The sequence below is a fragment of the Mus musculus genome, chromosome 1 (assembly GCF_000001635.26).
Source record: "Mus musculus strain C57BL/6J chromosome 1, GRCm38.p6 C57BL/6J".
Classification (NCBI taxonomy): Eukaryota; Metazoa; Chordata; class Mammalia; order Rodentia; family Muridae; genus Mus; species Mus musculus.
In genome coordinates this window covers 177,033,599-177,047,547 of record NC_000067.6, presented here as the reverse complement: position 1 = coordinate 177,047,547, position 13,949 = coordinate 177,033,599, and the positions used below count along the sequence as shown (strand labels likewise).

General features: G+C 38.5%; 1 protein-coding gene across 7 annotated transcripts in view; it reads left to right on the top strand.

Annotated features, from left to right (window-relative positions):
- Akt3 (thymoma viral proto-oncogene 3) overlaps positions 1-13,949 on the top strand; it is a 241,706-nt gene that overhangs the window by 214,234 nt on the left and 13,523 nt on the right. For 6 of the 7 annotated variants that reach the window (XM_006496818.4, XM_030253917.1, XM_030253910.1 and 3 more), the window contains one exon: positions 3,686-3,773. In XM_006496818.4, the coding sequence (XP_006496881.1) occupies positions 3,686-3,773 (88 nt within the window). Of the gene's footprint in view, positions 1-3,685; positions 3,774-6,194; positions 6,805-13,949 lie in introns of those variants that run through there. The other variant, XM_011238805.3, reaches the window with a different exon arrangement.

The window sequence follows — 13,949 nt, the reverse complement described above, 5'->3', positions numbered from 1 at the left end:
GACAACACTGGCAGTTGTGGATTAGAAGAGTAAAGGGCAGCAAGGCAGAACACTTTACAAAGCCTCCATGGCAAATACATAACTTAGGATGCTGAGGCAGGAGGATTTAAGATTTGAGGCCAGCCTGAGCAACATAGAGAGTCGTATCTTTAAAATAAGTAACACAAAAAATTCTAGATAGCAAAGTAGGTTCTTTTTGAGCCAAGGTTTTAAACAATGTATACAGTTTTGAGAGTAAGTAGAAACAGTAAGGAAGTTGATGTATGGAATCTGACATATGGAGCAGGAGCAAAGGCAGAGGCTTGTAGTGATGGATGCTGAGAGTAACCAAATAAACCAAATCTGGGTTTCTCTGGGAAACCTAGATAGAAATGTCAAGTAAGGATCAGGAGGAAATGAAACCAGTGCTTAAGAGCCACAGGAGCCAGCTGTGGATTTGTGTGTCCATTGACATCAAGCGGAAGCTAGAGGCAGAAAAATAGCAAGAAAAAACGTGAGAAGAGGAGGGCCCAGGACAGAAAGCTGGGAAACCTAACAGTCTAGGAAGCAAATAAAGTCAGCCTCAGACTCCAGAACACATAAGCAGACAGTGTGACTTCCTCCGTTCATTGATGGAGGCTACTTCAAGTGATGCCTAAAGTTTTCCTTTACCGAACTGCTTTGAGTTCCTCCAAAGGATCAGCCATCACTGGGCTTGATTTCTTTCTCTGTTACTCTGCATGGCTTACTTTTATCCCTGTGTGCAAATTACATAAAAAGCATCACTTCATGGTGGGTGCAGCTCTATAGGAAATGGCACTTCTGTGATGTTCCTCATAGTTAAGAACACATGGAAGCTAAAGGTTTATTTGGCATTCTGATGTTGGGAGTTTAGTAATTGTAAGCATAAATAAGTCAGTTCAGAGCATATTTTGACATCATTTTGAAGTCTTTAAGTTGTATATTAAGGAGCCATTGACATTGAAATTTTTGACAGCTTCACACTTTGAAGAAGCTTGTGCTAATAGATTTCAGCTTCTAAAATTCACCCTACAACTGTAATCTCAGGCATAGCGTGAGTTCACAGGCAGTATATAATGTATTTTGACAAACATGGTAGCTACATCCTAAGCCAACCTATTGCAAAAGTACTGAGATTTTACCCAAAAATGAATAACTGAATCTGGATTGATATATATATTTTTAAACTTGTAGAATGGCTGCTTCTCTCCTTTATATATCCTCTCAAGTATACATCCAGTGCAAACAGTATTGTAAACTATAAACTAAACTGTGTAGGAAAATAGAGTTCTGATTTTTATGCATATTGGTTTTATTTGTACTTTGAAATATCAAATTCTTTTCAGCAAAAAAACATTTTGGTGTTTTCTGCTTTTCTTGTCTCTTAAGCAAAGCTTAGAATGACTGTTGATCCAGTACTGATCTCTGCCCTCCTGTGAGTTGGCAGCCTACCAGGGGAAAGCTGCATAATTGGAAGAACAGTGAGTGTGGGGGTCAGAGGTTAAACCTTAAATAAAATCACCAGACTGAAGGTTCCAGATATGAACTCTGCTACAATATTATACAACCTAGTGTCCATCTCTGGAGTGGAGTTTAAGAGTTTATTTAAAGAATCCTGTGTAGATTCTAGAGAAAGCTTTCTTGCAATTAACACCAAAGCTAATCATGTATTTACTGATTACTTCAGGGTTCATCCTGACTATGTCGGAAGAGCTAGGTCCATCTTAGACATGAATTCCTTACATCTGGTAGCCAGTATTCCAAAGATTTGGTCCTTATGTACTTTCTCTAGCTATTTGTTTTGTTTTTTCTTTACCTAGTGACATGTTAATATTGGTATGCGTCAAATCACCAGAACTAGCTGTTAAATTTCCACAGATGTTGAGCTATACATTTTATTAGTCACTCATTTTTATCAAATTATGCAAATCAAGAATAGTGAAAGCAAAGTACGAAGTCACACTTTATCACTCTAATGATTTTGTTCCATGTCATTGTTATTTTGTTTTTCTGAGTTGTGTCCATGTGGAAACAATATATAGTGATTTGATTTTCAACTATGTTATTTTGAAATTGGGCCTTAAGGGTATCATTCCTACTACCAAAGTTGGCCAGTCCTCGAAGTCAGTGTTTGATTGGTGCTTTGATTCTTTAGAATTAAGAAAATGTAGGGGGAGCCGGGCAGTGGTGGCGCACACCTTTAATCCTAGCACTTGGGAGGCAGAGGCAGGCGGATTTCTGAGTTTGAGGACAGCCAGGGCTATACACAGAAACCTTGTCTCGGAAAAAAAAGAAAGGAAGGAAAGAAAGAGAAAGAAAAAAGAAAGAAAATAAATGTGGGGGAAAGGTTAATAGTGTAAACTCATTTGAAGAGCTTTTGGTTTCTGTGGCATTGCAAAAGCAGCGAGGTAGGTAAGGTGGTGTTCACTGTACAAAGTCTCTCAGCAGTCAGTGCTCACTGTTGCTGTTTCTCAGGTCATTTTCTTCTCTGCCTTAACAGAAACAAAACAAACATTCCACAACTAATTAGTAATCATAGTCATTTATAGTTGAATTTGGAATTGAGCATACATTAATGTTTACTGTGAGAATTTTGTATCTGATTAATAATATAAACATTCTATACTTTTTGTATATATTATACTTTACATCCCTTATAAAAGTAAAAACTATAATAAGCTCAATCATGTATATGCACCTATGCATGACTAAGTCCAAAGAAAATTCCCTGTGTTAGATCCAATTTCAGTGTGTTCCTTCATTTTTTTCTCTTTTTTTGTTACCCTCCTTCCATTCTTATTTTTCATATGTATTTTCTTTTAAATAAATATATACTAAATTGAACCATAGAAGCCAGAAAACACTTGTTTTTTCTTATCAAGTCACATTGTTTAGATAAAAACAACTTTTAACTTAGGGTGTAATTTTAACTTTTAGTTTTATATTCTGAATTGTATAGTAAATTGGACTATGAGGATATTTCATAGATAATAATACTGTTTCTGTATCATTCTTTTGAAATACAAATACAACCTGTGAGATTTTTATATGGGATGGTGATGTCAGAGAGAGTTTTATTGTTTTTCTTTGTGGGACACTCATGGTCTTGGTCTTTTTCTGTAGCCCTGGCTGTTCTGGAACTCACTTTGTAGACCAGGTTGTCTTTGAACTTACTGTGTAGACCAGGCTGCCTTCAAACTCAGATATGTGCCTGCCTCGACCTCCCCAGTATTGTGAATAACTACACTAGACTCAGATCATTTTCTAACCATTTATTTACTTCAGAATTTACATTAACAAAAGAACATTTTCACTGACTAAAAAAGGAGCAGTGGTAGAAGCACCCCTTGCTTATACGTGGTGCTGCCATGTATTAAATCTTGGCGCCCACAAAGGGGTGCAGTGTCTACCATGCAGTTGGAGCTGCTCGCCTGTTGCTTACCCAGTCCCTCTCTCAAAGGCCAAAGTCCCTTGCCTCTTCAGGCCTCTCTCTAAAGCCTTTGTCTCTTACCTTCGTCTAAGGGTAGTATTACGTAGTAGCATTATTTAATTTTTATTTTCATGGCTATGCATTTCAAAAATTATTTAAACACACTAAATTTTACCTACATAAAACTTATTGTTTGACTTATATAACTTATATAAATGTTTTATACTTGTTTAATGTTTTTTCTTATCCTTACAGCCTTGGTGGAGGGCCAGATGATGCAAAAGAAATCATGAGGCATAGTTTTTTTTCTGGAGTAAACTGGCAAGATGTATATGACAAAAAGGTAAGCTGTCTCTAAGGTTCTCTACACCTTAGAAATTTACCTCAGTAAACTTGAATGATACGACGATATTTTCTGTTTTGCTTTGGAATTGAAGTTATGTTTAAAAAAATTAAAGAAAAAATTTTGTTATTTAACAAACAAATCTATGATTCTATTTATCTCTATTACTTGTAAAATATTATTTCCCATAGAATGATTGCTACCAATTATGTTTCCTCACTCTTTTTTTTTTTTTGGTTTTTCGAGACAGGGTTTCTCTGTGTAGCCCTGGCTGTCCTGGAATTCACTCTGTAAACCAGGCTGGCCTCGAACTCAGAAATCTGTCTGCCTCTGCCTCCCAAGTGCTGAGATTAAAGGCGTTCGCCGCCGCCACCGCCCGGCTTGTTTCCTCACTTTTGTTGTACAGTGTGTTTTTCTTGTGGGCGTTTGTTCATTTTTTTTTTTTTTTAGACTGAGTTACACTTAGTTCAGCCTGTTTCTGGAATTTGCTGTGTGTTCTTGGGCCACCCTCAGGCATAATGGTTCTCTAATGTGGGTCACAGCACTGGACTCCAGATTACCGCATAAGCCTGCCTTTTCCAGTTTTGTACTCTACTTTGCCTTTGGACATTCTTCATACAAATATTGATTTAGATTTTTAAATGCTTGCATAATTTTTATGTGTGCATGTATAGGGGGTGGGGGCATGGAATTGAAGTCAGATGTATACTACCATCTCTTTCCCTGAACCTGGAGCTCACAGATCAGGCTGATCTGGCCGGGCAGAGAGCTCCAGGGATCTGCTTGTCTCTCTCCCTTAGCTGAGAGGAACCGCATGTAGCTTTTTACATAGGTTCTGGAAATATGAACTCACATTCTGATGTTTATGAGCCATGTACTTTGCCTAATGAGATAGCTCTCCTGCCCTTTCTATAAAATTTTAATGTGAAAAGTTGATGAAATACAGTAATTTACTTAGAAATTTTATCTAATTATTTTGTCTAATCTAGCCATTTTACATGTCCTTATTTTTATCTGAAACATTATTTGTTTTGTTCCAAGTATTTTTTTTCTTTGAGCCCCTTTGGAGTATCACAGTACAAATGATATGGGAGATGACTGGTATTTCATTTTTATATAATATTGTTGCCAGTGGGAAATATGATTTTTCTCCCCAGTCCTGTAACTAAGCAATAAAATAATTGTCCATTTAAACACTTTGTTCAAAGCTCCCCTTCCACCCTCCTCACATATAGAGTTTCTCACGTGTGAAAGCACTGTGGTGTGTGCTAGGTCCTTCCCAGCCTCTGTGAGGCTCAGGGGCATTCTGAAATGCTGTAATAGATAATTGCGTCCACTTTATATCGATGGTGGTGTTCCTCATGAGAGCATGTGTGCCTAAAAAGGCTTCTGTAAGCTCTGCCCTGCCTTTATCACAACTCTCCACCACGAAAGAACTGGAAGTAGTGCATGGTCAGGGACTCTCCTTGACATAAAATGCTATACAGTGCAACTTCATATCCCTCGAACAGCTGGGCGTGGTGGCGCACACCTTTCATCCCAGCACTCAGGAGGTAGAGGCAGGCAGATTTCTGAGTTCGAGACCAGCCTGGTCTACAAAGTGAGTTCCAGGACAGCCAGGGCTATACAGAGAAACCCTGTCTTGAAAAAGAAAAAAAAAAAAAAATCCCTCCAACATACCCTGTCCATGAAGTACTCTTTCATAAGAACAAGAGGGCAGGGTGTGTGGTTCAGTGGCAGGGCTCTTGCTTGGCATGTGTGGGTGCCTGCATTCCATCCCTTGCACCATACACACAAAGTGAGTAAAAATAATTGGCACTAGAAAGAAGAAAGGAAATATTCCTTTAAAAGACAATGGTAAGGATGCATTATTACACTTCTAACCTACAGAAGGAGAGCATGGCTTTCCTTAGTGTTTAGATGGTCACACGAAATGGCTGTTGGCGATACTGAAGAAAGATAAAAGGGTTCATATAGCACAAATAAGTAAAACACTAACTCTCAGATCTTCTGATAACAGTAGCAATTTTAACAAAGTTAGTAAGAAGTCTGGAATTTTGGAAATATGAATCATGAAATAAACTGTGAAATTGGAAAATTTGCAGGGTCTTTATATTTTTAAAATGTGTAACTTTGACTAGTGAGATGGCTCAGTGAGTAAAAGGCACTTGTCCCCAAGCCTGGGAGCCTCATTCTGTCCCTATGATGCACATGGTGAAAGGGGACGACCTACTCCTGAAGGTTGTCCTTCACATGTGAGCTGTGCCACATGCAGACCCTTCTGCACATGCTCAAATAAGTAAATGTAATAAAATATTAAAACGGGTTGGCATTTTGTTACTTGCCAATAAACTTTGTGTGTTTATTATTTCATAAATTAGTCCTTAATTAATGCCTGTTTTCTAATTAATTTCTTTTCAGACAGGGTCTCACTGTGTATCCCTGGGTAACCTAGAACGGACTGTGAAAATCAGACTGGCCTTGAACTCATAAAGATCCACCTCACTCTTTTTCTAAATTTTTGTGGTAAAATAGAGATGACATATTTAGTATCTTTAAACTACATCTAAACCATTCTCTGTAAAAGAAAAAATAGAAAATTAACTAATTTTAGAGGAATACAAAAACAAAGTTAGAAGAGCTGGTCATCTATTCTGGACTCTTATCTTGCCCCCTTTTGTAGAAAGGGACAAGCCACATGAATCATAGAAGACTGATAATCTTAGGACCCTTAAGCCGGGAGACTTTTCTGGAAGGGTGTTTGCTAGTATGACTTTGTCGACACACCCTTTCCTCCTGTTTAAGACAGGGTCTTCCTGTGCATGCTCTCCTCCCTCAGACTCAAAATCCTCCCTCCTCAGCCTCCTGGGTAATTGTTTATAGGTATTTTACTTTATTTACGTATTTTAATTTTTTAAGAATCATTTTTTCTATGCATTTATTGCTTGCATGTGTTTGTACTGTGTGTGTGTGTGTGTGTGTGTGTGTGTGTGTGGTGTGTGTGTGGTGTGTGTGTGTGTGTGGTGTGTGTGAGTGTGTGTGTGTGGTGTGTGTATGTGTGTGTGTGTATGTGTGGTGTGTGTATGTGTGTGTGTGTGTGTGTGTGTGTGTGTGTGTATGTGTGTGTGTGTGTGTGTGTGGTGTGTGTGTGTGTGTGTGTGTGTGGTGTGTGTGTGTGTGTGTGAGTGTGTGTGTGTGGTGTGTGTGTGTGTGTGTGTGGTGTGTGTGTGTGTGTGTGTGTGTGTGTGTGTGTGTGTGGTGTGTGTGTGTGTGGTGTGTGTGTGTGTGTGTGTGGTGTGTGTGGTGGTTACAGAGGTTATAATGCTACATGCCATGTGGCTTCTGGAGCCTGGGAATCAAACTTCAGTTCTCTCTAAGAACAGCTTCAGATTTTAAAGGATGAAATTAATTTGGATTTTTATTGATTTCTGTTTCTGGGTTTGTGATCTTACTTGTTTACTGCACATGTGTCTCCATCTGTCTGTATGGTGGCGGGCAGGCCTTCTGTGCTCGGCCACTGCTGCACTACTAGCCTCATTTATCATTCATCAGTCAACTGTTCTGAGTTTACTTCGATGCTCTCCCCAGAGTTTCTTTAAGTTGAAACAATAATTATTGTTGTGAGACAGTGTTGTTATTGTTGCTGTTCTTACCAACTCACCACTCAGTTGGGTCCAGAGCTTTTCTCTAGGGCAGTGGTTCTTAGCCGTGGGGTGCCACCCCTTTGGGGGTTGAACAACTCTTTCACAGAGGTGACTCTTTCACAGAGGTCACGTACAACCATTGGAAGACAAAGATATCTACATTACAATTCAAAACAATAGCAAAATTTCAGTTACGAAGTAGCAATGAAATAATTTTATGGTTGGGGTCAGCACTATAACAGAAAATCTATAAAAGGATCACAGCATTGCAAGGTTGAGAGCCACTGCACCAGGGACTGTTCAGCCGGTTTCTTTGGTTTTAAAATGCAGTCTAATTTAAAAATATTTTAAATATTTTATTTATATAATGTGGGGAAAAGAGAGAAAGAACAACTAAATAATAGGAGCCGAGGAAGAACCAAATGACTGTTCTGAATTTAAAAGTTTATTGAGCTTTCTTTGCATCTTGGTTAATTTCTATTGTGTGACTTTTTTTAATAATAAAGTTTTTTTATAAAATGAAAAGTTTAAATTATCAGGGACAGAGGGGGGAGGAGGAGAAAACACAGATTCTGCTTTTCCTCTATAACATGTTTTTACCAAGATGCGTCTATGGATATGGGACACATGTTCTGTGAAGATGGCAGATGGTGTGGTTCATGTCGTCAGCATCCTTCTGTGTACTGGTACTATCAGTTACTGACAAGCAGTTGTTGAAATCTTCAGCCACGAGTGTAAACATCTTTTTAATTTTGCATTTCTTTTTTGGTTTTGTTTACTTTTTCATTTTTTTCAGTGATCCTCCTCCTCAAGCTCAGTGCTTTATACATGCGAGGCCGGGGCTCTGCAGCTTGTTGCAGTCGAGCCCCCACTCTCTGTATTTTGAGCTGTTGGCTGTATGTACACTTGAATTTAAGATTGTTTCATCTTGGGGAATTTACCCCTTAGCCCTTAGGTTATTTATTGATTTTCTTTTATTAAGTATACAATCTGTGTGTGTGTGTGTGTAATATGTCTTTTCTCATCATTTTTATTCAAATTATAAATAAGTAGATTCTGTTTTAACATACAATTCATTCTTTTTTTTCTTATTCACTGGATAACATGAGAATAAAATGTGATGTATAGCTATCTTCATTTAATTCATTTATTGACATAGTTATCTGTCTGATTTTTAGATTATCCTTTTTTGCCTTTCTCTTTGCACACCTCTTTTGTGATTTGTTCAGTATTTCTGGTTCCATTTTTTTTTTCTGTTATAATCTTACTAGCTGTATCTGTTGTTCTCTTGGAAGTCGTATGTAGACTGCAATGTCTGGCTCACTCCCGGTCTGCTCTCAGCTGGAGTTATGTCATGTAGAGCAGCAGACTTTTCCTCCCTTTGCCATTTCTGTGCTGCCATTTTGTAAGAGTTTTTTTCTTTCATACAATAAATATTACAGTATATGGTAAGTATACTTTTTGCTTATAGATAACTGTTCTGATCTTTGCAGCTCTAGGGATTAAACTCAGGCTGCATGCTTGCTAGGTAAGCTCTTCACCACAGGGCTGCAGCACTGAACTCTCAATAATACTGTCTAAAAGTGGTCACAAAGGCTCTCAATTCATTTCCTTCAGATCCACGTGTCAACCTGATGGTGTGTCTCCTGTGCGTTTTTCTTTAGTCAACACTCTAAGGCTGACTTTGGTGCTACACTTCAGGCACTGACCTTTCTTGCTTTGAAAACATTCATAGGCAGAAAGATTAAAGGAAATATAATACTGAAAATCATGGAAATACCACATTTAAGAAAGGGAAGCGGTAAAGGGATAAAGCAGTAAAGCATGGCAGGCCTGACCTCAGAGGCCAACAGCGGCGAGGGGCCTGCTAACGTGCTGCATGCTCCGAACAGGGTTGCTTCTGGGTTTGGTGGAAGGAAATAGGGTGTGTAGTGCGAAGACCTTCCTAAGTCTTCTTGGTATAGCAGTAGGGAGAAGAATCTAGAAAAGAATCCAGTTACAAGTCTGCTTCACTGATCTGTGCTAACTTTCAGGGGCCTCATAGAACAGATTGAAGGCACCAAGGAAGCAAAAGGGAGTGTGGAGTGAGTCTGTCTGTCTGTCTGTCTGCCTGTCTGTCTATAGATAACCTAAAGAAATAGGCAGTGGTTTTAGACTAAAAATACAAAGAGAAAGACAATAGAGGACTTTTCATTTTAATTCAAAAAGAAATTGTCCAAGGAACCGATATTTGAGTGAGAGCAGGAAAGAATGCAAGTGTCTGGAGTCAGAGGCTGGAGCTGGAGGATGGTCTCCTCTCCAGAAAACAAGGATGATAACGTTGGTGGGAAATGCAAGTTTGGAGTGTAGTATAAGAATATAGATGAGTGGTTCTAAACATTGAGAACATGCATGATCGGGAGTGGAGTTTGATTGGAGAACACGTAATTGCCACATCTACCTAACTGGTGGAATGTCATACAAATGTTATTGTGCAGCTTTTCATTCTGAGTCAGGCAGGGACAGTCTACTACCCCATTAGAATCTTCACTTGAAAAGTTGAGGGATTGATAGCAGTTGTACAGATGTTACTGGCTATGATTGGCTTCAGGTAAGCTAAAGATAGGTCTCTAGGTATTGTCAAGTTGGTGTTTTTCTTACCACACTTATTTTAAAATGTTATTCAAAGAAAGATGTATTCCAAATGTGTGCTAGACATTCTGACATTCTGATGGCTAACATCACAGTTGCTGCTGTCTTTTGATCATGAGGCATTTTACATAGGATATGAAAGACCAGACAGTTATCAAAATTAACATTGGTTATTTCATAAGATATAGCTTAAGCTTTAAGAAATGTTCATAGATAGATAGATAGATTCATTCTTAAAAGAAACTCACCTAAAAATCTGGGGGAAAAAATCATAGTGAATAGAAGCATTTAGTGACCAAGTATTAGAGCAGCACCAAAGGTAGTCTTGCTGTGGCTCTCAGTAGATGTGACAAATGACTTGTGTCAGATAGAAATGCCAGGAGTACAATCTTCAGTGAAAACATACTTTGCACTAAATTACAGCATCTTTATCACAAGAAACACTTAAAATACAATAGACGTGCATTTATTTAACACACATAAAAATATCCTGTTTCATTATTTAAAAGATTCAGCTTTGCTTTTACTTTCTTGGTTGTCTATTTTATAGTTCATTGATTTCTGCTATAATTTTTTTTTGTTCTATCTTGATTTTAACTTGTGTGCAATGCCTACTTTGGTGGTTTTAATTTATGGCATATAAATATTTATGGTGTATAAATATGGTATAGACCTTGATTCCTTTTATATGTTTTACATAGGATTGAGGTCAGATATGTAAACTTCAATTAAATTATATGGTTACAGAAAAAAAATAGACTTATTTCAAATTTCTAGTTCTATGTCAAGAATGCATTGAAAGCATCGATATAATTTACATATAAAGCTTTACATATAACATAGTTAAACAGTATATGACATTGTTGGATTCATTTTATGTATACATTTTATATATTCCTTCTATTTCCAGTATATATACACATGTGTGTATATACATATATATGTGTGTATATATATGTGTGTGTGTATATATATATGTATATATACACATATACATATATACATATATATACACAGAACATTAAGAGTTTTTAAAATGAAAAACGGGGATAAAATAAACCAGAATTCCACATAAGAGTAACTACTAGATCCTGTTGATTTAAAGAGATAAATTTATAGTACCAGATTACTGAATCTAAGGGTACTAAACATTCTTTTGCAAATGTCTATGTCCTAGTGTTTTGATTCTTATATACTAACACATAATAATTGAGATTGGCACAGGTTGTAAGGCAACTAAGACACTATAATCACAGCCTGTCACAGGAAGAGCCAACAAATACTCTGTTTCTTAAACATCTCAGCTTTAAAATAGAAAACAAAACAAACAAACAAAAAACTAAACTTACAGGTCATAAGTGATTCGGCTGATTAGGGAAGTCTAGGAAGACTTACTTTCAAAGATCTTAGTACTACATTCATGTTGCATTCCCAGCCGTAATAGAAATATGGATTGTGATTTACTCTTGGGAATTTAAGAAAACCATCTTTCTGTATTCCTGTACTTAATACTGTAAACAAATATTTCTCTTTAGAAAGATAGTGAATATTAGTATATGATGATTTGATGAAAGGGCAATGTGGAAGGAATATGAGGAATTGTAATTTTTCCTACTTGAAAGGTGATTTTTGCACAAGTAGACCTAATTTTAAACATGCCTTTTCGATCAACTGAAGTTAATATCTTGAACAGGCTAGCTCACTATCACAATAGCAAAATAATCAAGATAATCCACACAGAAAGAGGACAGGATTATTTGACACACCATTTTAGAAGTTTTTACATATGACTGGCTGATTCCATTCCTGTTGGGCTTGTGGTGTGACAGATGGCACAGCCTGGTAGGAAGCTCATGGTCGAACAAGCTGCTCACTTATAGCAGCAAAGGAGAAACAAAAGGAAGGAACCTTAGTTTCATGGTCACCTTCAAGATCACAGTCTTCAGTGATATCAAACAAAGCTAGGCCCATCTCTTAAAAGTCACCACCTTTCTGAAATCAAGTTTATCATATGACTTCAGTGGACATTCTAGAGTTATACTGTAGTAGCCCAGAATCTTAATTGACTGTTTCAGTCATTTAGAACATTTTCTAAAATCACAATTACTTTCAAAGAAAGTTCTGTTTGAAGTGAAAGGCATTAGTTAAGAAAATATATCAAGTTTACACTTAATGATACAGTTGCTATTTATTGAGTTAGCACATAAAGGCTAACAGATGTATAGTTAGGTATTCCTGATTTGCTAGTACCTGCCCTTTTTTAAGGGGGGGGGCGTCTATACTGTTACACCTGATACAGGAATGCCTTAAAAGAGGTGTCTAGAGAAAAATAAAGATGGTGTGATAATATTGGCTAAAGGCATTTTTTTAAATTTTTTTAAAAATTTATTTACTCACTTTACATACCAATATCAGCCCCCCTCCTCCCAGTACCCCCTCAAATAGATCCTCCCCCAACCCCTTTTTACTTTTTTACTAATTATTTTATGTATTTATATTCTAAATGTTTCCACCCTTCCTGGTTTCCCCTCCAAGAGTTCTTTACCTGATCCTTCTTCCCTGGGGCATCAAGTTTCTACAGGATAAAGTACATCCTTTCCCACTGAGCCCAGACAAGGCAAGCACCCACTACATCTGGAGCAAGCCCACAGACCAGCCCATGTATGCTCTTCAGTTGGTAGCTTAGCCTCTGGAAACTCAGGGGTCTGGGTTAGTCGATACTGTTGTTAAAGTTGATATGGGGTTGCAATCGATGTCAACTCTTTCAGTCCTTCCCCTAACTCTTCCATGGGGGTTCTGACCTCAGTCCAGTGCTTGGCTGTAGTTATCTGCATCTATCTCAGCCAGCTACTGGTAGAGCCTCTCAGAGGACAGCCATGCCAGGCTCCTATCTGCAAGCACAACAGTAATAGTGTTGGGTTTTGGTGCCTGTGAATGGGATGGATCACAAGTGGAGCTGCTCCCTGACCCTTCCTTCTGTCTCTGCTTCGTTTTTGTCCCTGCATTTCCTTTACACAGGAACAGTTCTGGGTCAAGAATTTTGAAGATGGGTGGGTAGCCCCATGCCTCAAATGGGGATTATGTCTATCTACTGGAGGTGGTCTCGCCAGGTTCCATCTTCCCACTGTTGGGCATTTCAGCCAAGGTCATCCCCATTAGGTCCTGGGAGACTTGCACATCCCTGGTATCTGGGACTTTCCAGAGCCCCCACCCCACCACCGCGCGCATGCACACACACACATACACACACACACACACACACACACACACACACACACACACACACACACACACACACACACTGCTGCATATTTCCATTCACTCTCCTGGCCATCCGGGCCTGTCCCCTGTCTCCCTGCGTACCTTGTCTCCCCTTTTCTTACTCCTCTCCCACCCAGGTCCACCTCTCCATCCCTCTGTTCTCCCTTCTAAGTGGGATTGAAGTATCCACTGGGGCCTTCCTTCCTGTCATGCTGCATATGGTCTCTGAATTGTATCACGGCTAATATCCACTTATCAGTGAATATATACCTAACTCACTCAGGATATTTTCTAGTTCTATCCATTTGTAAAGACAAAAAATTAAAACATCATATAGTACTACTATACTAGGGTTACCATAACAAAATGCCACAGAATAGGAGGGTGTGTGTCTCTCCTCTCCCTCTCCCTCTCCCTCTCCCTCTCTCCCCTCTCTCCCACCTCTCTGTTCCCCCTCTGCCTCTTTCCCCCCCTTCCCTCCTCCCCCTCCCCTCCCCTCTCCTCTCTCCTCTTTTTTTTTTTTTTTTTTTGCTGGTGTTGGAAGTCAAAGATCAAAGCTTAGTTCTTTGGTATCTTTCTTTGGCTCACAATTGGTCCTCTTTCCCTAGGTTTTATAGTGTCTTTCTTTTAAGTTCATGTA